At 43.0% G+C, this 25101-nt stretch overlaps 1 protein-coding gene across 1 annotated transcript in view; it reads right to left on the bottom strand.

The window, feature by feature from the left end:
• Positions 1-25101, bottom strand: part of LOC139383386 (EMILIN-1-A-like) — an 86938-nt gene that overhangs the window by 9807 nt on the left and 52030 nt on the right. The window contains exons 2-3 of the mRNA XM_071127911.1: positions 11727-11849; positions 93-304 (exon numbers count right to left, since the gene is read on the bottom strand). Of these exons, the coding sequence (XP_070984012.1) occupies positions 93-304; positions 11727-11849 (335 nt within the window). The remainder of the gene's footprint in view (positions 1-92; positions 305-11726; positions 11850-25101) is intronic.

The raw sequence follows: 25101 nt of genomic DNA, 5'->3' as shown, positions 1-25101 counted from the left end.
AGAGGATGAGAGCTCCCATGAAACATGGAGAAGACAAGGACTGAAGAGGAGGAAGAGGAAGAGGGAGAGCAGGGACATAAACATCCACCCACCGTCTCCCCCATTCTGTCCTCTGTGACCTGTGTCGGTTCCGGTCTGTCCCGGTCGGGACGGTTTGGGTCTGGCTGTAGCGATCTGGGTCCCCGACCCGCCGCTCGGCCCTTCGCTACAGTCATCTCCGGTGTAACCATGGCAACACTTCCACTCCATGTCCGTCACCATCTTGTAGGCCACCTTGTACCGCGGCTTCATATACGTTCGATACCTGTTGAGAATCAGAGACGACGACGACAATGAAGTGAAGTGATTTACAATGAGGTTGTCTCACCTATCTTAGTTGAATACACTTTTTGTTGGTCGCAGTGGATAAGACTAAGAGAGTTAACTAAATGTAAATGTTATTGACAGTACGCAATTATAATTGGTCACGGGTGGTAATTTTCAATTTACTGTACATCTGCCTTTGGCCCCTGACACACTGACCAAAGTTTTGTAAAAAAAATTGTAATAGTCCCATGTGGCTCAGTTGGTAGAGCAACGCCAGGGTTGTGGGTTTGATTCCCACGAGAGACCGGTACGAGAATGTGTATACTCACTACGGTAAGTAGCTCTGGATAAGAGTGTCTGCTAAATGACTCACTACGGTAAGTAGCTCTGGATAAGAGTGTCTGCTAAATGACTCACTACGGTAAGTAGCTCTGGATAAGAGTGTCTGCTAAATGACTCACTACGGTAAGTAGCTCTGGATAAGAGTGTCTGCTAAATGACTCACTACGGTAAGTAGCTCTGGATAGGAGTGTCTGCTAAATGACTCACTACGGTAAGTAGCTCTGGATAAGAGTGTCTGCTAAATGACTCACTACGGTAAGTAGCTCTGGATAAGAGTGTCTGCTAAATGACTCACTACGGTAAGTAGCTCTGGATAGTAGTGTCTGCTAAATGACTCACTACGGTAAGTAGCTCTGGATAAGAGTGTCTGCTAAATGACTCACTACGGTAAGTAGCTCTGGATAAGAGTGTCTGCTAAATGACTCACTACGGTAAGTAGCTCTGGATAGGAGTGTCTGCTAAATGACTCACTACGGTAAGTAGCTCTGGATAGGAGTGTCTGCTAAATGACTCACTACGGTAAGTATCTCTGGATAAGAGTGTCTGCTAAATGACTCACTACGGTAAGTAGCTCTGGATAAGAGTGTCTGCTAAATGACTCACTACGGTAAGTAGCTCTGGATAAGAGTGTCTGCTAAATGGCGTAAATGTCATCTATAACTGTCACGTTCTGACCTTTATTTCCTTTGTTTTGTATTTATTTAGTATGGTCAGGGCGTGAGTTGGGTGGGCAGTCTATGTTTGTTTTTCTATGTTTTGGGGCATTTCTATGTTTCGGCCTAGTATGGTTCTCAATCAGAGGCAGGTGTCATTAGTTGTCTCTGATTGAGAATCATACTTAGGTAGCCTGGGTTTCACTGTTTGTTTGTGGGTGATTGTCTATGTTAGTGGCTTGTGTCAGCACAGTCCTTATGATAGCTTCACGGTCTTTATTTGTTTATTGTTTTTTGTATCCAGTGTTCAGTTCTTTCTTTTATTAAATATTCACTATGAACACATACCACGCCGCGTTTTGGTCCTCTGATCCTTCTCGCCTCTCCTCTTCAGATGAAGAGGAGGAAGACCGTGACAATAACACCACTAGCCGTTGGCAGAATTCAACATTCATCCTCATTTTAACACGCTGGGTTTTTCTACCACTTCACACATTTAGTTTATTTATTAATATCTATCTATTTCCAAGTTAAACTGGAGTTCCTACCAGTGAGTTTCAATGGGCCTGTTGGCTATTCTGTTGGCCTGAACTCATGAAACTGCACTCTCAGCCAAAGACCTTTATGGAGAATGTTTATGTGTCTCAATCCAAAACGCACTCACTACAGGCCACAAAGCCAAGTAACAAGCATTTTCTCCCTAATTACATTTGCATTTCATTTGAGATTTTCACATCGTTCCCAGGCTCGGAGGCATGAACATCGGAGGCTGGTTTCTGCCCTGAGTGGCAGTTTGATGTAACTCTAATCCTCACTCAATACCAAGGTTAATTAAATCATTTACTGGGGAAACTATTCAGACCTCAACATGTTTGCAATCAATCTCCTTCTCCGCTCGAGTGTATAACTCAGTATCAGAAACATCTGTCACGCCCTGATCTGTCTCACCTGTCCTTGTGATTGTCTCCACCCCCTCCAGGTGTCGCTTATTTTCCCCAGTGCATTTATCCCTGTGTTTCCTGTCTCTCTGGGCCAGTGTATTTATCCTTGTGTTTCCTGTCTCTCTGTGCCAGTGTATTTATCCCTGTGTTTCCTGTCTCTCTGTACCAGTGTATTTATCCCTGTGTTTCCTGTCTCTCTGTACCAGTGTATTTATCCCTGTGTTTCCTGTCTCTCTGTACCAGTGTATTTATCCCTGTGTTTCCTGTCGCTCTGTACCAGTGTATTTATCCCTGTGTTTCCTGTCTATCTGTACCAGTGTATTTATCCCTGTGTTTCCTGTCTCTCTGTACCAGTGTATTTATCCCTGTGTTCCCTGTCTCTCTGTACCAGTGTATTTATCCCTGTGTTTCCTGTCTCTCTGTACCAGTGTATTTATCCCTGTGTTTCCTGTCTCTCTGTACCAGTGTATTTATCCCTGTGTTTCCTGTCTCTCTGTACCAGTGTATTTATCCCTGTGTTTCCTGTCTCGCTGTACCAATGTATTTATCCCTGTGTTTCCTGTCTCTCTGTACCAGTGTATTTATCCCTGTGTTTCCTGTCTCTCTGTACCAGTGTATTTATCCCTGTGTTTCCTGTCTCTCTGTACCAGTGTATTTATCCCTGTGTTTCCTGTCTCGCTGTACCAATGTATTTATCCCTGTGTTTCCTGTCTCTCTGTACCAGTGTATTTATCCCTGTGTTTCCTGTCTCTCTGTACCAGTGTATTTATCCCTGTGTTTCCTGTCTCTCTGTACCAGTGTATTTATCCCTGTGTTTCCTGTCTCTCTGTACCAGTTCATCTTGTGTGCCTTTCAGATCAACCAGCGTTTTTGCTTCTATTCTCTTTTGATAGTCCTCCCGGTTTTTTGACCTTTGCCTGTTTTCTGGACTCCGTACCCGCCTGCCTGACCATTCTGCCTGCCTTGACCTCGAGCTTGCCTGCCACTCTGTACCTCCTGGACTCTGATCTGGTTTTGACATTTTGCCACAACCATTCTCTTGCCTACCCCTTTTGGATTGTTTAATAAATATCAAGACTCAAACCATCTGCCTCCCATGTCTGCATCTAGGTCTCGCCTTGTGTCCTTATAGTCACTCTCTACTGTAGAAGACTTATAAAATAAAATTTGATTTGATTTGACTTAGGCATGGTAGGCATGCAACGCAATCTCCTTTTACCCAATCATGTCATCTAAAGGAGCACTGCACTTCATTGTACACATCTGTGATAACTGTCTAAAATATTGAATTACTGTAAGAACACACGCAATACACAAGTCAAGTGGCCCAGTTTTAACATTAACCTCATCGACCTCAGGCTGTAGCAAATATACTGTATGCTGCAATGGAGTGTGGAAGCCAAACCTCAAAATGAGATCCTGATTGTCAAACAATTAGAACAGTCAAACAAACAAACAGACAGTCTCCAAATTTAGCTTGGACTGCGTTCAGAGGAAACCCTTTTAAAAAAGAAGAAATGTTTCACAATGAATACCCCTGCACATGAACAGGCATGAATTGTTTTATTTCCTGTGTATGTACTGTATTATTCAGGCTCATACACAGCCATCTGCTTCCCAGTTGTGAAGTAGAGAGTGAGAGAGACAGAGAGACAGAGAACGAGAGAGAGACAGAACGAGAGAGACAGAGAGAGACAGAGAGAGAGACAGAGAGCGAGAGAGACAGAGAGCGAGAGACAGAGAGCGAGAGAGACAGAGAGAATGAGAGAGACAGAGACAGAGAGAGACAGAGAAAGAGACAGAGAGAGAGACAGAGAGACAGAGAGAGAGAGAGAGACAGAGAGACAGAGAGAGACAGAGACAGAGAGACAGAGAGACAGAGAGAGAGAGAGAGACAGAGAGAGACAGAGAGACAGAGAGAGACAGAGAGACAGAGAGAGACAGAGAGAGACAGAGAGAGACAGAGAAAGAGAGAAAGCGAGAGTTAGAGACAGAGAGAGATAGAGAGTTAGAGACAGAGAGAGATAGAGACAGAGAGAGAGAGAGAGAAAGGGATATAGTATTGGTTTCAGATTAGTCAGAAAGGTCCTGATTTCGCAGGAATATTTGTTACTTGTAACAAATATGTAATTGTTATTTAGTGAGTCGTCACGTCTGTCTCTCTCTTTCTCTACCTCACTTTCTCAATATTTACATTAACCTCATCGAAACTCAGGCTGTGTTTTAATTGGTTAGCTAGCCATAGTTCATAGGACACCCCTCCCCCCTCTGATGGATGAGAATACTCTGTATGCAAATCTCTGAATGAAGTCCTCAGGCTGTAGCAAATGTACTGTATGCCGCAATGGAGCGTGGAAGCCAAAACCCAAAATGAGATCCTGATTGTCAAACATTTAGAACAGACAAACAAACACACGCTCTGCACACACTCAGACAGAGAGAGAGACAGAGAGACAGACAAATTTGAAAAACTCCCATATCTACTGGGTGAAATTCCAGTGTGCCATCACAGCAGCAAGATTTGTGACCTGTTGCCACGAGAAAAGGGCAACCAGTGAAGAACACACACCATTGTAAATACAACCCATATTTATGCTTATTTATTTTATCTTGTGTCCTTTAACCATTTGTACATTGTTAAAACACTGTATATATATATATATATATATAATATGACATTTGTAATGTCTTTACTGTTTTGAAACCTCTGTATGTGTAATGTTTACTGTTAATTTGTGTTGTTTTTCACTTTATATTTTCACTTTGTATGTTGTCTACCTCACTTGCTTTGGCAATGTTAACACATGTTTCCCATGCCAATAAAGCCCTTGAATTGAATTGACAGAAAGAGAGAGAGGCAGATACAGAGCGAGAGCGCAAGAGCGAGATGGAGACAGAGCAAGAGACAGAGAGAGAGAGAGAGAAAGAGAGACAGAGACAGAGAGAGAGAGAGAAAGGGAGACAGAGAGAGAGACAGAGAGTGTGGGAGAGAGATGAGCAAGAGATAGAGAGAGAGAGAAAGAAAGAGAGACAGCGAGAGAGACAGAGAGAGAGACAGCGAGAGAGACAGAGAGCGCGGGAGAGAGATGAGCAAGAGACAGAGGGAGAGAGAGAGAGATTAGAGAAAGAGAAACAGAGAGAGAGAGAGAGAGAAGAGAGACAGAGACAGAGAGAGAGACAGAGACAGAGAGAGAGCGAGAGTTAGAGACAGAGAGATAGAGGAGAGAGAGAGAAAGAGAGAGAGAGGAGAAAGAGAGAGGAGACAGAGAGAGAGAGAGAGATATATAGTATGGGTTTCAGATTAGTCAGAAAGGTCCTGATTTCGCAGGAATATTTGTTACATTTAGTGTGTTGTCACATCTGTCTCTCTCTCTCTCTCTCTCTCTCTCTCTCTCTCTCTCTCTCTCTCTCTCTCTCTCTCTCTCTCTCTCTCTCTCTCTCTCTCTCTCTCTCTCTCTCTCTCTCTCTCTCTCTCTCTCTCTCTCTCTCTCTCTCTCTCTCTCTCTCTCTCTCTCTCTCTCTCTCTCTCTCTCTCTCTCAATTCAATTCACTATATTGGCATGACGTAACAATATACATATTGCCAAAGCTTATTTTGGATATTTACAATATTAAGATAATAAGAATAAAAATTGTCAACAGGACAACAGTAACAACAATAACCAAGGGTCAAAATAACCATACATTGAACTATAACAATAAGCATACAGTAGAGGACATGTGCAGGTTGATTGGTTTGTCAGACACTGTCCCTCAACTTATGGCAGGCAGCAATGTAGTGCGCTGCCAACCCACAGCTCTCTGTGTTCTCCCCCAACAGGACGGGTAGCCTACTCTCATCAGAGAGGTCTTTGAAACGTTGAATAAGGGTTTCAAATTTGGGGAAATGACACTCTCTAATTGTTTTATATTTTTTACATTTTGTCAGGAAATGCAGCTCTGTCTCAGGTTCTGCTGTTGTGCAGTGGTTTCCTCTACAGGGAGCCAGGTTTTCCTGTGTCTACCCTTCTCAATGGCAAGGCTGTGCTCACTGAGTCTGTACTTTGTCAAGGTTTTTCTAAGGTTTTGATCAGTAACCATGATCAAATATTTAGCCACAGTGTACTGTCTATTTAGGGCCAGATAACACTGCGTCTTGCTTTGTGTTTGTGCTTGTGTTTCCCAATAAGCAATGTAATTTTGTTTTGATTGTGTTGAAATTGGATGTTCTGGTCCTGAGGCTTCAGTATGTTAAAAGAACAGGTTTGTGAACTCAGCCCCAGGACCAGCTGGATGAGGGGACTGAGGCTTCAGTATGTTAAAAGAACAGGTTTGTGAACTCAGCCCCAGGACCAGCTGGATGAGGGGACTGAGGCTTCAGTATGTTAAAAGAACAGGTTTGTGAACTCAGCCCCAGGACCAGCTGGATGAGGGGACTGAGGCTTCAGTATGTTAAAAGAACAGGTTTGTGAACTCAGCCCCAGGACCAGCTGGATGAGGGGACTGAGGCTTCAGTGTGTTAAAAGAACAGGTTTGTGAACTCAGCCCCAGGACCTGCTGGATGAGGGGACTGAGGCTTCAGTGTGTTAGTAGAACAGGTTTGTGAACTCAGCCCCAGGACCAGCTGGATGAGGGGACTGAGGCTTCAGTGTGTTAGTAGAACAGGTTTGTGAACTCAGCCCCAGGACCAGCTGGATGAGGGGACTCTTTCTTTGCTCAGCTCTTGGCATTGCAGGGCTTGGTAATGATATGAGAGGGGGTCACTGTATTTTAGATGTTTCCAAAACTTCATTTATCTTTTTTTGAGTTTTTATTATTTGTGGATATTGGCCTAATTCTGCCCTGCATGCATTGTTTGTAGTTTTCCTCTGGACATGTAGGAGAATCTTACAGAACTCTGCATGCAGGGTTTCAATGAGGTGTTTGTCCCATTTGGTGAAAACTTGTTTTGTAGGTGGACCCCACACCTCGCTGCCATAAAGTGCAATGGGTTCAATGACACATTCAAATAGTTTTAGACACATTTTAATGGTATGTTAATTTTTATTTTTATTTTTTTTAATGGCTAGATGGCCTGCGTGCTTTCTCTCTCTCAGTTCCTTCACTGCATCATTAAGGTGTCCGGTTGAGCTTATTTTTGAAAATAGGTAAATGTAGTGTGTGCAGTGCTCTATATAATTTGTACCAATTGAGAACTTTGGTGTAATTCCCTGAGATCTGGAGATTCTCTGGAAAAATCATTATTGTAGTATTTTTGGGGTTTACTGCCAGGGCCCAGGTCTGGCAGTACTGCTCCAGCATGTCCAGGCTCTGCTGTAGGCCATGTGCTGTGGGTGACAGCAGGCATAGGTAATCTGTGAAGAGTAGGCATTTAACCTCTGAATTGTGGAGACTAACACCAGGGGATGAGGATTTTTCTAGAATAGCGGCCAACTCATTGATGTAAAAATTGAAGAGTGCAGGGCTCAGATTGCAACCCTGGCAAAGGCCCTGCCCCTGGTTAAAGTATTCTGTTAGTTTCTTGCCAATTTTAATGCTGCACGTACTGCCAGTATACAGTTAAAGTTGGAAGTTTACATACACCTTAGCCAAATATATTTAAACTCAGATTTTCACAATTCCTGACATTTAATGACAGTAAAAATTCCCTGTCTTAGGTCAGTTAGGATCACACACTTTATTTGAAGAATGTGAAATGCCCAAATAATAGTAAAGAGAATGATTTATGTATTTGAGCTTTTATTCCTTTCATCACGTTCCCAGTCGGTCAGAAGTTTAAACACACTCAATTAGTATTTGGTAACATTGCCTTTAAATTGTTTGATTTGGGGCAAATGTTTTGGGTAGCCTTCCACAAGCTTCCCACAATAAGTTGGGTGAATTTTGGCCCATTCCTCCTGACAAAGCTGGTGTAACTGAGTCACGTTTGTAGGCCTCCTTGCTCGCACACACTTTTTCAGGTCAGGGCTTTGTGATGGCCACTCCAATTCCTTGATTTTTTTGCCCTTAAGCATTTTGCCACAACTTTGGAAGTATGCATGGGGTCATTGTCCATTTGGAAGACCAATTTGCAACCAAGCTTTAACTTCCTGACTAATGTATTGAGATGTTGCTTCAATATATCCACATAATTTTCCTGCATCATGATGCCATCTATTTTGTGAAGTGCACCAGTCCCTCATGCAGCAAAACACCCCCACATCATGATGCTGCCACCCCCATGCTTCACGGGTGGGATGGTGGTTTTCGGCTTGAAAGCCTCCCCCTTTTTCCTCCAAACATAACGATAGTCATTATGGCCAAACAGTTTCATCAGACAAGAGGACATTTCTCCAAAAAGTACGATCTTTGTCCCCATGTACAGTTGCAAACTGTAGTCTGGCTTTTTTATGGAGGTTTTGGAGCAGTGGCTTCTTCCTTGCTGAGCAGCCTTTCAGGTCATGTCAATATAGGACTCGTTTTACTGTGGATATAGATATTTGTACAGGTTTTCTCCAGCATCTTCACAAGGTCCTTTGCTGTTGTTCTGGGATTGATTTGCACTTTTTTTTACACCAAAGATTTGCACCAAAGTACGTTCATCTCTAGGAGACAGAACGTGTCTCTTTCCTGAGCGGTATGATGGCTGCGTGGTCCTATGGTGTTTATACTTGCATACTATTGTTTGTACAGATGAACGTGGTACCTTCAGGCATTTGAAAATTGCTCACAAGGATGAACCAGACTTGTGGAGATCTACAATGTTTTTTCTGATGTCTTGGCTGATTTCTTTCGATTTTCCCATGATGTCAAGCAAAGATGCACTGAGTTTGAAGGTAGGCCTTGAAATACATCCACAGGTACACCTCCAATTGACTCAAATGATGTCAATTAGCCTATCAGAAGCTTCTAAAGCCATGACATAATTTTCTGGATTTTTCCAAGCTGTTTAAAGCCACAGTCAACTTAGTGTATGTTAACTTCTGACCCACTGGAATTGTGATACAATGAATTAGAAGTGAAATGATCTGTCTGTAAACAATTGTTGGAAAAATTACTTGTGTTATGCACAAAGTAGATGTCCTAACCGACTTGCCAAAACTACAGTTTGTTAACAAGAAATTTGTGGAGTGGTTGAAAAACAAGTTTTAATGACTCCAACCTAAGTCTATGTAAACTTCCGACTTCAACTGAACATTGGTTTAATTATGTCATATGTTTTATCCCCTACACCACTTTCAATAACTTTGTAGAACAGTCCTGTATGCCAAATATAATCAAATGCTTTTTGGAAGTCGATAAAGCAAGCGTATATTTTGGGATTATTTTGGTGGACATGTTTATCTATCAGGGTGTGTAGGGTGTAAATATGATCAGTCGTGTGATGTTTTGGTCTAAATCCAATTACTCAAGCCATTGTCCTTAAACTTCTTGCGGATGCTACCGTAATACATAAAATTAAAGCTTAACTTGTTGTTAATCCAGGCGCCATGTCAGATTTCAAAAAGGCTTTACGGCGAAAGCAAACCATGCGATTATCTGAGGACGGCGCCCAGCTCACAAATGCATAACAAATAATTTTCAACCAGGGAGTTGTGACGCGAAAGTCAGAAATAGCGATATAAAAAATGCCTTACCTTTGAAGATCTTCTTCTGTTGGCACTCCAAAAGGTCCCAGTTACATTACAAATGGTCCTTTTGTTCGATAAACTTCTTCTTTAAATACATAAAAACTCAGGGGTTTCGCCTGCCATATCAGTTCTGTTATACTCACATACATTATTTTAACAGTTTTAGAAACTTTAGAGTGTTTTCCTTCCAAATCGACCAATTGTATGCATATCCTAGCTTCTGGGCCTGAGAAGCAAGCAGTTTACTTTGGGAACGCTTTTCATCCAGAAGTCAAAATACCGCCCCCTATCCCAAAGAAGTTAAGGAAGTTTAGAACTCTTACATTTATAATAATACAGAAAACCTTCCCGAGGTTACTGTTCACACAAATGCCTTTGTAATTGTTAGGGTCAAATTTGTCTCCGTTCTTAAAGATTGGGGTCATGAGTCCTTGATTCCAGATGTCAGGGAAATAACCTACACTAAGGATCAAATTAAACAGTTAATATAGCTAATTTAAATTTTGCGCTAGTAAATTTGAGCATCTCATTTAGTATGCCATCAAGTCCGCATGCTTTTTTAAATTGAGGGCCTGAAGTTTCTTAAAGAGCTCCTGGTCAGTAATTGGGGAGTCCAATAGATTTTGATTGTCCCTTATAGCTTTTTCTAATCCATTCAACTTCTCCTGAATTTGTCGTTGTTCTGCGTTTGTGTCAGTTTGAACGGTGTTGAAGAGTGTTTAAAATGGGTTATCAATATGTCACCATTTAACTTCGCTAATTATCTCTTGTTTCGATTATTTATTTTTTTTCTCCAATTTTGCCAGAAGTTGTTTGTGTTTATGGACTCATCAATTAGTGTCAGCTGCTTGCTGTTGTACTGTGCTTTTTTGGTTCTGAGTTTTAAAGTCTCACAGTAATGAAGGCATAATTCACCATTATTTGGGTCTCTGTGCTTTTGGTTGGATAGTGTTCTAAGTTCTATGCGCTCTCTCTCTCTCTCTCTCTCTCTCTCTCTCTCTCTCTCTCTCTCTCTCTCTCTCTCTCTCTCTCTCTCTCTCTCTCTCTCTCTCTCTCTCTCTCTCTCTCTCTCTCTCTCTCTCTCTCTCTCTCTCTCTCTCTCTCTCTCTCTCTCTCTCTCTCTCTCTCTCTCTCTCTCTCTCTCTCTCTCTCTCTCTCTCTCTCTCTCTCTCTCTCTCTCTCTCTCTCTCTCTCTCTCTCTCTCTCTCTCTCTCTCTCTCTCTCTCTGTCTCTCTCTTAGTCTGTCTCTCTCTTTCTCTCCCTCTCTCTGTCTCGCTCTCTTACATGTCTGTCTCCCCGTTCAGTTCGTTCCATAAGCAGCATGACAAACTAGGTTACGTTCTCTCTCAACGAAGAGTGAGAATGGAAAAATAGTAGGCGTGGTGTGTCAGCAGTGTGTTGTTCTGGTTGTGATGACTGGAATGGAGCTGTGTGTGTGTGTGTGTGTGTGTGTTGTGTAAAGGTGTTGGCTTAAGCTTCACTAGCTGGAGTTAAATGTGTGTGTGAGTATACGTGCGTGTGTATATGTGTGTGTGTGTGTGTATATGTGTGTGTGTGTGTGTGTGTGAGTATACGTGTGTGTGTATATATGTGTGTGTATGTGTGTGTGTGAGTATGTGTGTGTGTGTGTGTGTATGTGAGTATACGTGCGTGTGTGTGTGTATGTGTGTGTGTATGTGTGTGTGTGTATATGTGTGTGTATATGTGTGTGTGAGTATACGTGTGTGTGTGTGTGTATATGTGTGTGTGTGTGAGTATACGTACGTGTGTGTGTATATGTGTGTGTGTGTCTGTGTATATGTGTGTTAGTATACGCAATATTGCATGTGTGTTTGTGTGTGTGAAAATATGTGTGTGAGTATATGTGTGTGTATGTATGATAGAAGAATACTCACGTCACCATACGGGAACACTGCGTGCCCCAGGAGCAGGGGTGGTAGTCAGGCTTCACGTAGGTCTCCACTCCATCCTCCACCACACAGCTCACTGTCTTCTTCACTACATACGCACACCAGTTTCTACAGGGAGGGAGAGAAACAGAGAGGGTCAGTCATATACATTCACACACCAGTTTCTACAGGGAGGGAGATGGAGAGGGAGGTTTGAGGGTCAGTCATATAGAGTTGAAGCCGGAAGTTTACATACACTTAGGTTGGAGTCATTAAAACTCATTTTCAACCACTCCACAAATGTCTTGTTAAACTATAGTTTTGGCAAGTCGGTTAGGACATCTACTTTGTGCATGACACAAGTAATTTTTCCCCAAAAAATTTAGAGACAGATTATTTCACTTAATTCACTGTATAACAATTTCCGTGGATCAGAAGTTTACATACACTAGGTTGACTTTGCCTTTAAACAGCTTGGAAAATTCCCAAAAATGATTTCATGGCGTTAGAAGCTTCTGATGGCTAATTGACATCATTTGAGTCAATTGGAGGTGTACCTGTGGATGTATTTCAAGGCCTACCTACAAACTCAGTTCCTCTTTGCTTGACATCATGGGAAAATCGAAAGAAATCAGCAAAAGATTGTAGACCTCCACAAGTCTGGTCATCCTTGGGAGCAATTTTCAAACGCCTGAAGGTACCACGTTCATCTGCACAAACAATAGTATGCAAGTATAAACACCATGGGACCATGCAGCCGTCATTCCACTCAGGAAGGAGACGCGTTCTGTCTCCTAGAGATGAACGTACTTTGGTGCGAAAAGTGCAAATCAATCCCAGAACAACAGCAAAGGACCTTGTGAAGATGCTGGAGGAAACAGGTCCAAAAGTATCTATATACCCACAGTAAAACGAGTCCTATATCGACATAACCTGAAAGGCCGCTGAGCAAGAATGAAGCCACTGCTCCAAAACCGCCATAAAAAAGCCAGACTACAGTTTGCAACTGCACATGGGGACAAAGATCGTACTTTTTGGAGAAATGTGCTCTGGTCTGATGAAACAAAAATAGAACTGTTTGGCCATAATGACCATCGTTATGTTTGGAGGAAAAAGGGGGAAGTTTGCAAGCCGAAAAACACCAGAGATTGGGTGTAAAACTCCAGTTATGACTGCAGGATGAGTCATGTTCATGGCATTGTCATATGCAGGAATACATGGAAAGGCAAATACAGTATTGCACTCTAATATTTGACCAGGATATCAAGTACTGGTTCCTCTCACAACAAAAGAGAGCTAACATCTCCTGTCATAACTAACGTAGGGGTTGCAGCTCTGTGCAGAGGGGGACATATTGCACTGCAGTAGAAAAGCAATGCATCCCAAAATGCACTACTTTCCATAGCAGCCCCAGGGCTGGTTATGGCATTGCAAAAAACTGGGTGCAACAGAGAAATGAGCTGTGTAGTCGTGTGTAGTCAGTTTGCTGCAGTCACTGTCCCCTGCAGAGTGAACCAACTCAGGTGTCACACTGGGCGCTCAGACACATGCATCTAGCAGAGCTTCACACTGATAGAACACTGGGATGGAAGAATGGGATGTAAGAACGGGATGGAACGCCGGGATGGAACACCTGGATGGAAGGCCTGGATGGAACGCCGGGATGGAACATGAGGATAGTAGACTGGGATGGAACACTGAGATGGAACACTGGGATGGAACACTGGGATGTAACACCAGGATGGAACATGAGGATAGTAGACTGGGATGGAACACTGGGATGGAACACCGGGACGGAACACCGGGACGGAACAATGCCAGAGAACACAACACCAGGAACACACTAGGATCTGTTCTGAACCAAACAAAAATGCTCAGACATTCAATGGGGAGACTGAGCCCATTGTAACCACCTCTTTCCATATCTTTATATAAACAATAGAACACTAGAAGACACTGGGACACTATGACACACTGGGACACTAGAGGACACTGGGACACTATAACACACTGGGACACTAGAAGACACTGGGACACTAGAAGACACTGGGACACTATAACACACTGGGACACTAGAAGACACTGGGAAACTAGAAGACACTGGGACACTATAACACACTGGGACACTAGAAGACACTGGGACACTAGAAGACACTGGGACACTAGAAGACACTGGGACACTAGAAGACACTGGGACACTATAACACACTGGGACACTAGAAGACACTGGGACACAATAACACACTGGGACACTAGAAGACACTGGGACACTAGAAGACACTGGGACACTAGAACACACTGGGACACTATAATACACTGGGACACTATACCACACTGGGACACTATAACACACTGGGACACTAGAATACACTGGGACACTATAACACACTGCGACACTATAACACACTTGGACACTATAACACACTGGGACACTATAACACACTGGGACACTATAACACACTGGGACAATAGAAGACACTGGAATACTAGAAGACACTGGGATACTAGAAGACACTGGGATACTAGAACACACTGGGACACTATAACACACCGGGACACTAGAAGACACTGGGATACTAGAAGACACTGGGATACTAGAAGACACTGGGACACTAGAAGACACTGGGATACTAGAACACACTGGGATACTCGAAGACACTGGGATACTAGAAGACACTGGGACACTAGAAGACACTGGCATACTAGAAGACACTGGGATACTAGAAGACACTGGGACACTAGAAGATACTGGGACACTAGAACACACTGGGATACTAGAAGACACTGGGATACTAGAAGACACTGGGATACTAGAAGACACTGGGATACTAGAAGACACTGGGACACTAGAACACACTGGGATACTAGAAGACACTGGGACACTATAACACACTGGGACACTATAACACACTGGGACACTATAACACACTGGGACACCAGAAGACACTGGGACACTATAACACACTGGGACACTAGAAGACACTTGGACACTAGAAGACACCGGGACACTAGAAGACACTGGGACACTAGAAGACACTGGGACACTATAACACACTGGGACACTATAACACACTGGGACACTAGAAGACACTGGGACACTAGAAGACACTGGGACACTATAACACACTGGGACACTATAACACACTGGGACACTAGAAGACACTGGGACACTGGGACACTAGAAGACACTGGGACACTAGAAGACACTGGGACACTATAACACACTGGGACACTAGAAGACACTGGGACACTGCGACACTAGAAGACACTGGGACACTAGAAGACACTGGGACACTGGGACACTATAACACACTGGGACACTATAACACACTTGGACACTAGAAGACACTGGGACACTAGCATACATCGGGACACTAGAAGACACTGGGACACTATAACACACTGGGACACTAGAAGACACTGGGACACTGGGACACTAGAAGACACTGGGACACTATAACACACTGGGACACTATAACACACTGGGACACTAGAAGACACTGGGACACTAGAAGACACTGGGACACTAGAAGACACTGGGACACTATAACACACTGGGACACTAGAAGACACTGGGACACTGGGACACTAGAAGACACTGGGACACTGGGACACTAGAAGACACTGGGACACTAGAAGACACTGGGACACTATAACACACTGGGACACTATAACACACTGGGACACTAGAAGACACTGGGACACTGCGACACTAGAAGACACTGGGACACTAGAAGACACTGGGACACTGGGACACTATAACACACTGGGACACTAGAAGACACTGGGACACTATAACACACTGGGACACTAGAAGACACTGGGACACTAGAAGACACTGGGACAATAGAAGACACTGGGACACTAGAAGACACTGGGACACTAGAAGACACTGGGACACTAGAACACACTGGGACACTAGAAGACACTGGGACACTAGCAGACACTGGGCCACTAGAAGACACTGGACACTAGAAGACACTGGGACACTAGAACACCAGACCAATCTCAGGAAGCCAACATCACACCATTAACTCCCTCCTGACAAATACAGCATCTCAGGTTTCACCCCTGTTTTTGGGGAGGAGAAGAAGAGAGAAAGGGATAGAATAGGAGAGGATAGGAGATAGGAGGAGAGGATAGGAGAGGAGAATAGGATGGGAAAGGAGGAGAGTAGAGGAGTGGAGGAGAGGGGATGAGAGGAGAGAACAGGAGAGGAGAGGATAGGAGAGGAGGATCAGCTGTCTGTGGCTGACCTGACACTGTAGCCCTCCATCAGAATATAGGCTGTGGTCTATACATTTGTCAGCTTACCAAACTAACCAGGCCAGGTCTATACTGTATTCGACCTGGTATTCGTCCAAGCCTGAAGCTTGAGCTCACTGCTTTCTAGTACCAGTGAGAAGTCCTGTTTCTCCCCACATCTGACCTGTGTCCTGTGTTTGAACGGATAAGCAGCTGCACAGAGACACAGAGGGTTGGAACCAGGCCTAACCATCCGGCATGGCTCTTGATGGACTTTTTCTGCAAGCAGCAGCATTCTTCTATGCTGTTCTTATGGGTTTCCCTGGACAAAAGGGTTTGGAGTGTAACAAGCCTTATTTTAAAATGATAAACACTTGGCAATGATGTAATATCCTCCCAAAACCACCCCTCTATCTCTATCTTTCTGTCTTTTTTCCCTGCTTGTCTTTCTCTGCACCACGGCATGCTCTCTCTCAGACCACTGGATGCGTACTGTGTGGCAGAGTATGCTTGACTCAGTGTCACAACAATCGGTGTTAATCATCTTGTGAAACTCATCTTGTGAAACTGCCCCAGTGGTGGCAGCCATCTTGGCTCTAACGACAACAACCCTTTCTAATGTCAAAACAATAGCATGATAAACTGTGCCTTTCTTTAATTGACCAACTTTGGCATCGTGCAGATTCATGAACAGATTCCCAAACACATTCCCAGACTGTGCTTTGTGTCTCTGTGTGAGCAACATGTCTATTGCTCAGTCCAAAACAACCCCATGTCTCAACTCCTCCTGTGTCTGTAGATCTGATAGAGTGGGAAAGATGTGAGCTACACGATGTAGGTTCCACATGGTTTTTCGCAGAACTTAGTCAAGCTTCCACCATATTTCTTACAAATATGACCTTTGTTCAGTTATACTAAGTACTAATCTACTCATCTAAAAAAGCATAGGGATTGGTTTTCAGACTGGGGTTAGACCTGTGTGTGGTCTGCTCCGTGTGGTCTGATCCGTGTGGTCTGCAATGGCCAGCTATTGTATAGCGCCAAGCTCTGATTTCAAATGCCCCTCATTTCCTATCTGTATGACCCAGAACCGCAGAGGCACTATGATCGCTTTGTCCCCACCTCGCTTGCAGCCTCAAGGCCAGGGCTGCAGCCTTACATCAGCAATGACCTTTGACCCATTTCCCAGAATTGTGGACTCAAGTCACATGACTTGGACCCCAATCTGATTCCAGTCACACATTTTATGGCTTGAGACTCGACTTGATAGAAAATAGATAACTTGATTTGAACTTGCAGCCTCAAATCTCGGGATTCGACTTTGACTTGAGACTGATGACTTGAATTTATTTGGACAGGTTTGGTAATGTTTCGTCACTCATTTTGTTTCACAGAGTCGACGCAGATTTTTCTACAGGAGGCCAGAGACTGTAGCCGCAGCATCGTCCCTTGTAAAAAGAAAAAAAATGCATAAGATTGTCTAGTGAAATGCACACTCTGCACTCTGATTGGACAAGCAAACTGTCAATCAACACAGGTCGGGTGAGCTAGAGAACAGATTGCTGATTTGCTGTACAGCTAAAGGATCGGGTGCAACACATATGTCAAATTGTAGGAAGAGAGGATTGCCATAATAAATAAATGTTTGGTGATCAAGAATATTAATTGTTTTCTTTGCAAATTCACCAGAAATGGGGCAAGAATTACTATCATAGGCCTACTGGTATTTAACAATTGGAGTGCTTTTTTTCTCTCTTGTTGAAACGTTTGCTGTTGGTTTCACACGTTTAAATGCATAGGCCCCATGCTGTAAATGTACCTTCTATCTAATACGACAATAATCGACAGCGATTTTCACCATTCCATCCCCGTACCATTTCTTGCAACACCTAGACATTTCTGTTTCATGTCTGATAAGACTACAATACACTTTCATTTAGCCAAACAATTTATTACCCTGCTCTGAGTGAGCACAGCGTTTATAGAACATTCACAAGACTCATGAGGTAGAAGTTGTGTTTTTTTAATTAAATGTATTTTTTTTTTTACCCGGGTTATGAGTTCCATGTGTCTGTGTCCTATGTCTCGGTCATTTTTTTGTTGTGCATAATAGGAGCGTGTAAAGCCTCAGTGGAGCATTGAATTAAGACCATGTGGCCTGTGCGCGTAACGCTTTGTAGTCAGAACATTGAATAAGAGAAAATGATTGTTCCATGCATGCATGCTGTTGAAATAGTCGGATTAAGACAAATGTATCAATGTAACAATGGATTTGGAAATTGCCTTTTACATTGTAGAACCAATTTATCGGTTGTAAATGCCAATTGAGTAATTGTATGGTCCCGAGGGCCAAGTGCTTATATTATGTAGGCCTATCAGTTTGAGCTCCTGTTCCATTTGGTTTCTCTACGTGTGTCCATTCAGATAGGACCGGTTGAGCCTGATACACAGGTAATTTCTATTGGGCTGTTACCCAATGTATATTTGGTCAATCTACATGTAGAGATTTTTACTTGACTTGAGAGTCGACTTGACATGCTCTTAGAATGCGCGACATGGACTTGAGTCTTGGACCCATTCTACGTGAGACTCAGACCTTGTGTCTTGGACCCATTGTACGTGAGACTCAGACCTTGTGACTTGGACCCATTCTACGTGAGACTCAGACCTTGTGACTTGGACCCATTCTACGTGAGACTCAGACCTTGTGACTTGGACCCATTCTACGTGAGACTCAGACCTTGTGACTTGGACCCATTCTACGTGAGACTCAGACCTTGTGACTTGGACCCATTCTACGTGAGACTCAGACCTTGTGACTTGGACCCATTCTACGTGAGACTCAGACCTTGTGTCTTGGACCCATTCTACATGAGACTCAGACCTTGTGTCTTGGACCCATTCTACGTGAGACTCAGACCTTGTGTCTTGGACCCATTCTACATGAGACTCAGACCTTGTGACTTGAATAATAGTGGTCCCACCTCTGCTATTTCCCCACAGCTGCAGACCCATACATCTGGCACAGACCGTGGAGTCCTATGCCAGAGCTATGTCAAGTTCCTATGACACACACACACACATGTGCACACATATGCCTTTTGAGCAAGAATGGAAGCACATATGCAACTAAATAAAAAATATATCAAAATGTATTTGTCATGTGCGCCGAATACAACAAGTATAGACCTTACCGTGAAATGCCGAATACAACAAGTGTAGACCTTACCGTGAAATGCTGAATACAACAAGTGTAGACCTTACCGTGAAATGCTGAATACAACAAGTGTAGACCTTACCGTGAAATGCTGAATACAACAAGTGTAGACCTTACCGTGAAATGCTGAATACAACAAGTGTAGACCTTACCGTGAAATGCTGAATACAACAAGTGTAGACCTTACCGTGAAATGCTGAATACAACAAGTGTAGACCTTACCGTGAAATGCTGAATACAACAAGTGTAGACCTTACCGTGAAATGCTGAATACAACAAGTGTAGACCTTATCGTGAAATGCTGAATACAACAAGTGTAGACCTTACCGTGAAATGCTGAATACAACAAGTGTAGACCTTACCGTGAAATGCTGAATACAACAAGTGTAGACCTTACCGTGAAACGCTTACTTACAAGCCCTTAGTCAACAACGCAGTTCAAGAAAAAGTTAACAAAATATTTACCAAATAAATTAAAGTGAAAAAAAAAATGTATTGAAAAGAAACACAAGAAAATGACATAAGAATAACGAGATTGTATACAGGTGGTACCGGTACCGAGTCAATGTGCGGGGGTTAGTCGAGGTAATTTGTAAAGTGGCTATGCATAGATAATCAAATGCAAATAGTCTGGGTGGCCATTTGATTAATTGTTCAGCAGTCTTATGGCTTGGGGGCAGAAGCTGTTAAGGGGCCTTTTGGTCCGAGACTTGGCGGTGCCGTACCGCATGCCGTGTGGTAGCAGAGAGAACAGTCTATGACTTGGGTGACTGGAACCGTTGACAATTTTTTGGGCCTTCATCTGACACCGCCTATCATATACAGTTGAAGTCGGAAGTTTACATACACCTTAGCCAACTACATTTAAACTCAGTTTTTCACAATTCCTGACATTTAAAAATTCCCTATTTTAGGTCAGTTAGGATCACCACTTTATTTTAAGAATGTGAAATGTCAGAATAATAGTAGAGAGAATGATTTATTTTAGCTTTTATTTCCAGTGGGTCAGAAGTGTGCATACACTCAATTAGTATTTGGTAGCATTGACTTTAAATTGTTTAACTTGGGTCAAACGTTTCGGGTTGCCTTCCACAAGCTTCCCACAAAAATGTTAGTGAATTTTGGCCCAATCCTCTTGACTGAGCTGGTGTAACTGAATCAGGTATGTATGCCTCCTTGCTCTCACACACTTTTTAAGTTCTGTCCACAAATTGTCTATAGGATTGAGGTCAGGGCTTTGTGATGGCCACTCCAATACCTTGACTTTGTTGTCCTTAAGCCATTTTGCCACAACTTTGGAAGTATGCTTGGGGTCATTGTCCATTTGGAAGACCCATTTGCAACCAAGCTTTAACTTCCTGACTGATGTCTTGAGATGTTGCTTCAATATATCCACATAATAGTTATTCCTCGTGATGCCATCTATTTTGAGAAGTGCTACAGCCCCTCCTGCAGCAAAGCGCGCCCACGACATGATGCTGCCACCCCCATGCTTCACGGTTGGAATGGTGTTCGTCAGCTTGCAATTCTCCCCCTTTTTCCTCCAAACATAATGATGGTCATTATGGCCAAACAGTTCTATTTTTGTTTCATCAGACCAGAGGACATTTCTCCAAAAAGTAAGATGTTTGTACCCATGTGCAGTTGTTGTCTGTCTTTTATATGGTGGTTTTGTAGCAGTGGCTTCTTCTTTGCTGAGCGTCCTTTCAGGTTATGTCAATATAGGACTCGTTTTACTGTGGATACATAGACTTGGTACCTGTTTCCTCCAGCATCTTCACAAGGTCCTTTGCTGTTGTCCTGGGATTGATTTTCACTTTTTGCACCAAAGTACATTCATCTCTAGGAGACAGACTGTGTCTGCTTCCTGAGCAGTATGACAGCTGCATGGTCCCATGGTGTTTGTACTTGCGTACTATTGTTTGTACAGATGAACTTGGTACCTTCAGGGGTTTGGAAATTGCTCCCAAGGATGAACCAGACGTTTTTTCTGAGGTCTTGGCTGATTTATTTTGATTTTCCCATGATGTCAAGCAAAGAGGCACTGAGTTTGTAGGTAGGCCTTGAAATACATCCACAGGTACACCTCCAATTGCCTCAAATTATGTCAATTAGCCTATCAGAAGCTTCTAAAGCCATGACATACTTTTCTGGAATTTTCCAAGCTCTTTAAAGGCACAGTCAACGTAGTGTTTGTAAATTTCTGACCCACTGGAATTGTGATACAGTGAATTATAAGTTAAATAATCTGTCTGTAAACAATTGTTGGAATAAATACTTGTGTCAAAACTACAATTTGTTAACAAGAAATTTGTGGAGTGGTTGAAAAACAAGTTTTAATGACTCCAACCTAAGTGTATGTAATCTTCTGACTTCAACTGTAGGTCCTGGATGGCAGGAAGCTTGGCCTTGTACTGGGCCGTACGCACTACCCTCTGTAGCGCCTTACGGTCAGATCCTGAGCAGTTGCCATACCAGGCGGTGATGCAACAGGTCCGGATACTCTTGATGGTGCAGCTGTATAACTTTTTGAGGATCTGGGGACCCATGCCTCATCTTTTCAGTCTCCTGAGGGGGAAAAGGTGTTGTCATGTCCTCTTCACAACTGTCTTGGTGTGTTAGGACCATGCTAGTTTGTTGGTGGTGTGGATACCAAGGAACTTGAAACTCTCGATCCGCTCCACTTAAGCCCCGTCAATGTTAATGGGGGCCTGTTCGGCCCTCCTTTTCCTATAGTCCACAATCAGCTCCTTAGTCTTGCTCACATTGAGGGAGAGGTCATTGTCCTGGCACCACACTGCCAGGTCTCTGACCTCCTCCCTATAGGTTGTCTGTTTTTGGTGATCAGGCCTACCACTGTTGTGTCATCAGCAAACTTAATGATGGTGTTGGAGTCGTGCTTGGCCACGCAGTCATAGTTGAACAGGGAGATCAGGAGGGGACTAAGCACACACGCCTGAGGGGCCTCATTGTTGAAGAACAGTGTGGCAGATGCAGGCAGACAGACACACACACACACACACACACACACACACACACACACACACACACACACACACACACACACACACACATACACATAGACACACACACACACACACACACACACAAAAACACACTCTCAGGTACAGTGGTAGCTTATCCATTAGGACATTAGGATTTCATCAGATGATTTTGGACCTTTGTGAGCATTAATATGAACGCCCGGGTCTTCTGGGACTGCTCTATCAGGTACTAAACAGATGGCTTAACAGCAATAGCAAATTGCAATGAACTTGTGAATAAATAATTATGACTGTCAATGGAAGCCTGTGGCCTGAACTGGATATCTACAACCATCAACATTTGAAGGACTGAGGGATCCACCATCTATAACCTTCTCCTAGATCTGGTAGGACAAACAATCATGGCTCTGTGGCTGTGCCCAATTCGCATCACAGTTTTAGCTTCTCCTGTGTAAGATCCTTGCTAGTGGGACAAGCTAGTGGGCCGCGCTAGCTAGCTACCAGTAGTTAACTAGCTTGCATGCCAATTTCAACTGTAACTACATGTACATTTCCCATGAATAAAAATTGTGTGACTTGCGACAGCTCTTTGAAAGTATGTTTGAGGAAGAAGTTGAAAACCTTTTACTTAAGTGAAGTGGTGAAATATAGTCAACAGTAAATATATTTTAATATCTGATCTGATTACTTTGATAGACTATATACCTTAAACAGCTGTAACATTTGATCGGTACCAGATGATGATGTTCTGATTTTTCATTTTGAACAGCAGAGGAAGATTGCATATGTTGTACCTTTCTGTAAATTGTTGGGAAAGCGGTCAAAGTAGCTGATTTGTGTCAAAAAAGTGCATTGTTTAGAGTGAATAGAATAGAATGTTGTGAGTGAGGATGTCACAATGGGATCTTGAGAATGCTGAGGAAATCCCTTGAAAGTGGATGAAGGACAAAAAATAAGAACCAAAAGCTTAATACACTGAATAAAAATATAAACATGTTGGTTCCATGAGCTGAAATAAAAGATCCCAAACATTTTCCATATGCACAAAAAGCTTATTTCTCTCAAATGCTGTGCACAAATTTGTTTACATTCCAGTTAGTGAGCATTTCTCCTTTGACAATATAATCCATTGACCTGGTAGGTGTGGCATATCAAGAAGCTGATTAAACAGAATGATCATTGCACAGGTGCACCTTGTGCTGGGGACCTTAAAAGGGCACTCTTACACGTGCAGTTTTGTCACACAACACAATGCCACAGATGTCTGAAGTTGTGAGGGAGAATACAGTTGGCATGCTGACTGCACCAGAGCTGTTGCCAGAGAATTTAATGTTAATTTCTCTACCATACTGTAAGCTGCATCCAATGTTTTTTTGAGAATTTGGCAGTACGTCCAACCAGTCTCACAAACGCAGACCATATGTAATTACGCCAGCCCAGGACCATCACATCCGGCTTCACATGTTCGGGAAGCTCTGGATTGACGTGTAAGACAGCATGTTCTAGTTCCTGCCAATATCCAGCAACTTCGCACATCTTTTGAAGAGGAGTGGGACAACATTCCACAGGAAACATTCAACATCCTGATCAACTCTACGCGAAGTAGATGTGTCGCGCTTCATGAGGCAAATGGTGGTCACACCAGATTCTGACTGGTTTTCTGATCCACCCCTCTATCTTTTTTTAAAGGTATCTGTAAACAACAAGATTAATTTCTGTTTTCCCAGTCATGTGAAATCCATAGATTAGGGCCTGTCATGACGTTGGCCTGGGGGTAGGTTAATGACAGTCATAAATACCTCTTTCCCCCCTTTCCTCTCTCTACCCTACTGATGTTACATTTGCAAAACCCTTGGTTATCATAGAGATTCTGGGAACATCAGAAGGTGGGGGGAAATGAACTATATTCTGGTAATCCGACCAATTGAACATATGCGGTGGTACTTAATGAATATGATGTCAGTTTGGTGGTCATCTGAGACATTCTCATCAATGATAAGATGACATAAACTATACAGTGGAAAGTCTACACATCAGAGTTATCGGATTCACATGGAATTGTTGTTCAATTTAAATGTTTGAATATGAAATTATTCGTGATGGGATGAAATGTGATTTTAGCCTCTAAAATGTGAGATTTGGGTTTTCATTCGGTGGCCCGCCCCTGTAAAGGGACTTGGGCTATAAAACTTTTCAAACACGCCATCCTCTCCCTTCCTATATAAGCCCTTGATGACAATATAACCTCCTGTTCCGAGGACGTGAGGACGACGGTCCGATGTCAGAATGGTTCAGATAATAACTACAGAACGAAGCCAACATCAGCATGAGCTTTGCTTGCGAATGGTATGAACTTTGAACTCATATTCACTACAGAAGTGATACCTCCTAGTCGTTTAGTTAGCAACAGCCGCTGCAAACGAGGGTTAGGAAGGAACAGACAGAGTATGCCGTCTACCACACAACGACGTTACTACAACGTATTCAATTTACCAGCAGAGACATTCTTCAAAGGACAAAGGACTAGGTTGGGCAACACTGCCTTCCATCTACCACCAACCTACCGAAGCGCAACTCAGAGTAAATATTTATTGCATTTTCCTTTTCCAAATGGGCGGTAATTTAGAATGCATAAGATACTGTATTTACGATAGCACAGATTCGCCCTTTGTTCCTCAGTCTTCCCGCTCTTTCACTCAAACCCAGCCCCTTTTCTTTTGTGTAACAAGCTGTCATATCGTTTTCCTTTATGATGTAATTTGTAATCAAGTTATGATTTAATTATGTGTATGTGTATATGTGTATGTGTATATTATGTGTATGTGTAATTCTGTGTGATTAGTTAGGTATTTAGTAAATAAATTATTAAACCCAATTTTGTATTGCTGGTTCATCTTGTTAGCCAGGGTTCGTG

The sequence above is a fragment of the Oncorhynchus clarkii genome, chromosome 25, assembly GCF_045791955.1.
Source record: "Oncorhynchus clarkii lewisi isolate Uvic-CL-2024 chromosome 25, UVic_Ocla_1.0, whole genome shotgun sequence".
Taxonomy (NCBI): domain Eukaryota; kingdom Metazoa; phylum Chordata; class Actinopteri; order Salmoniformes; family Salmonidae; genus Oncorhynchus; species Oncorhynchus clarkii.
This window is presented reverse-complemented; position numbering and strand designations above follow the sequence as displayed.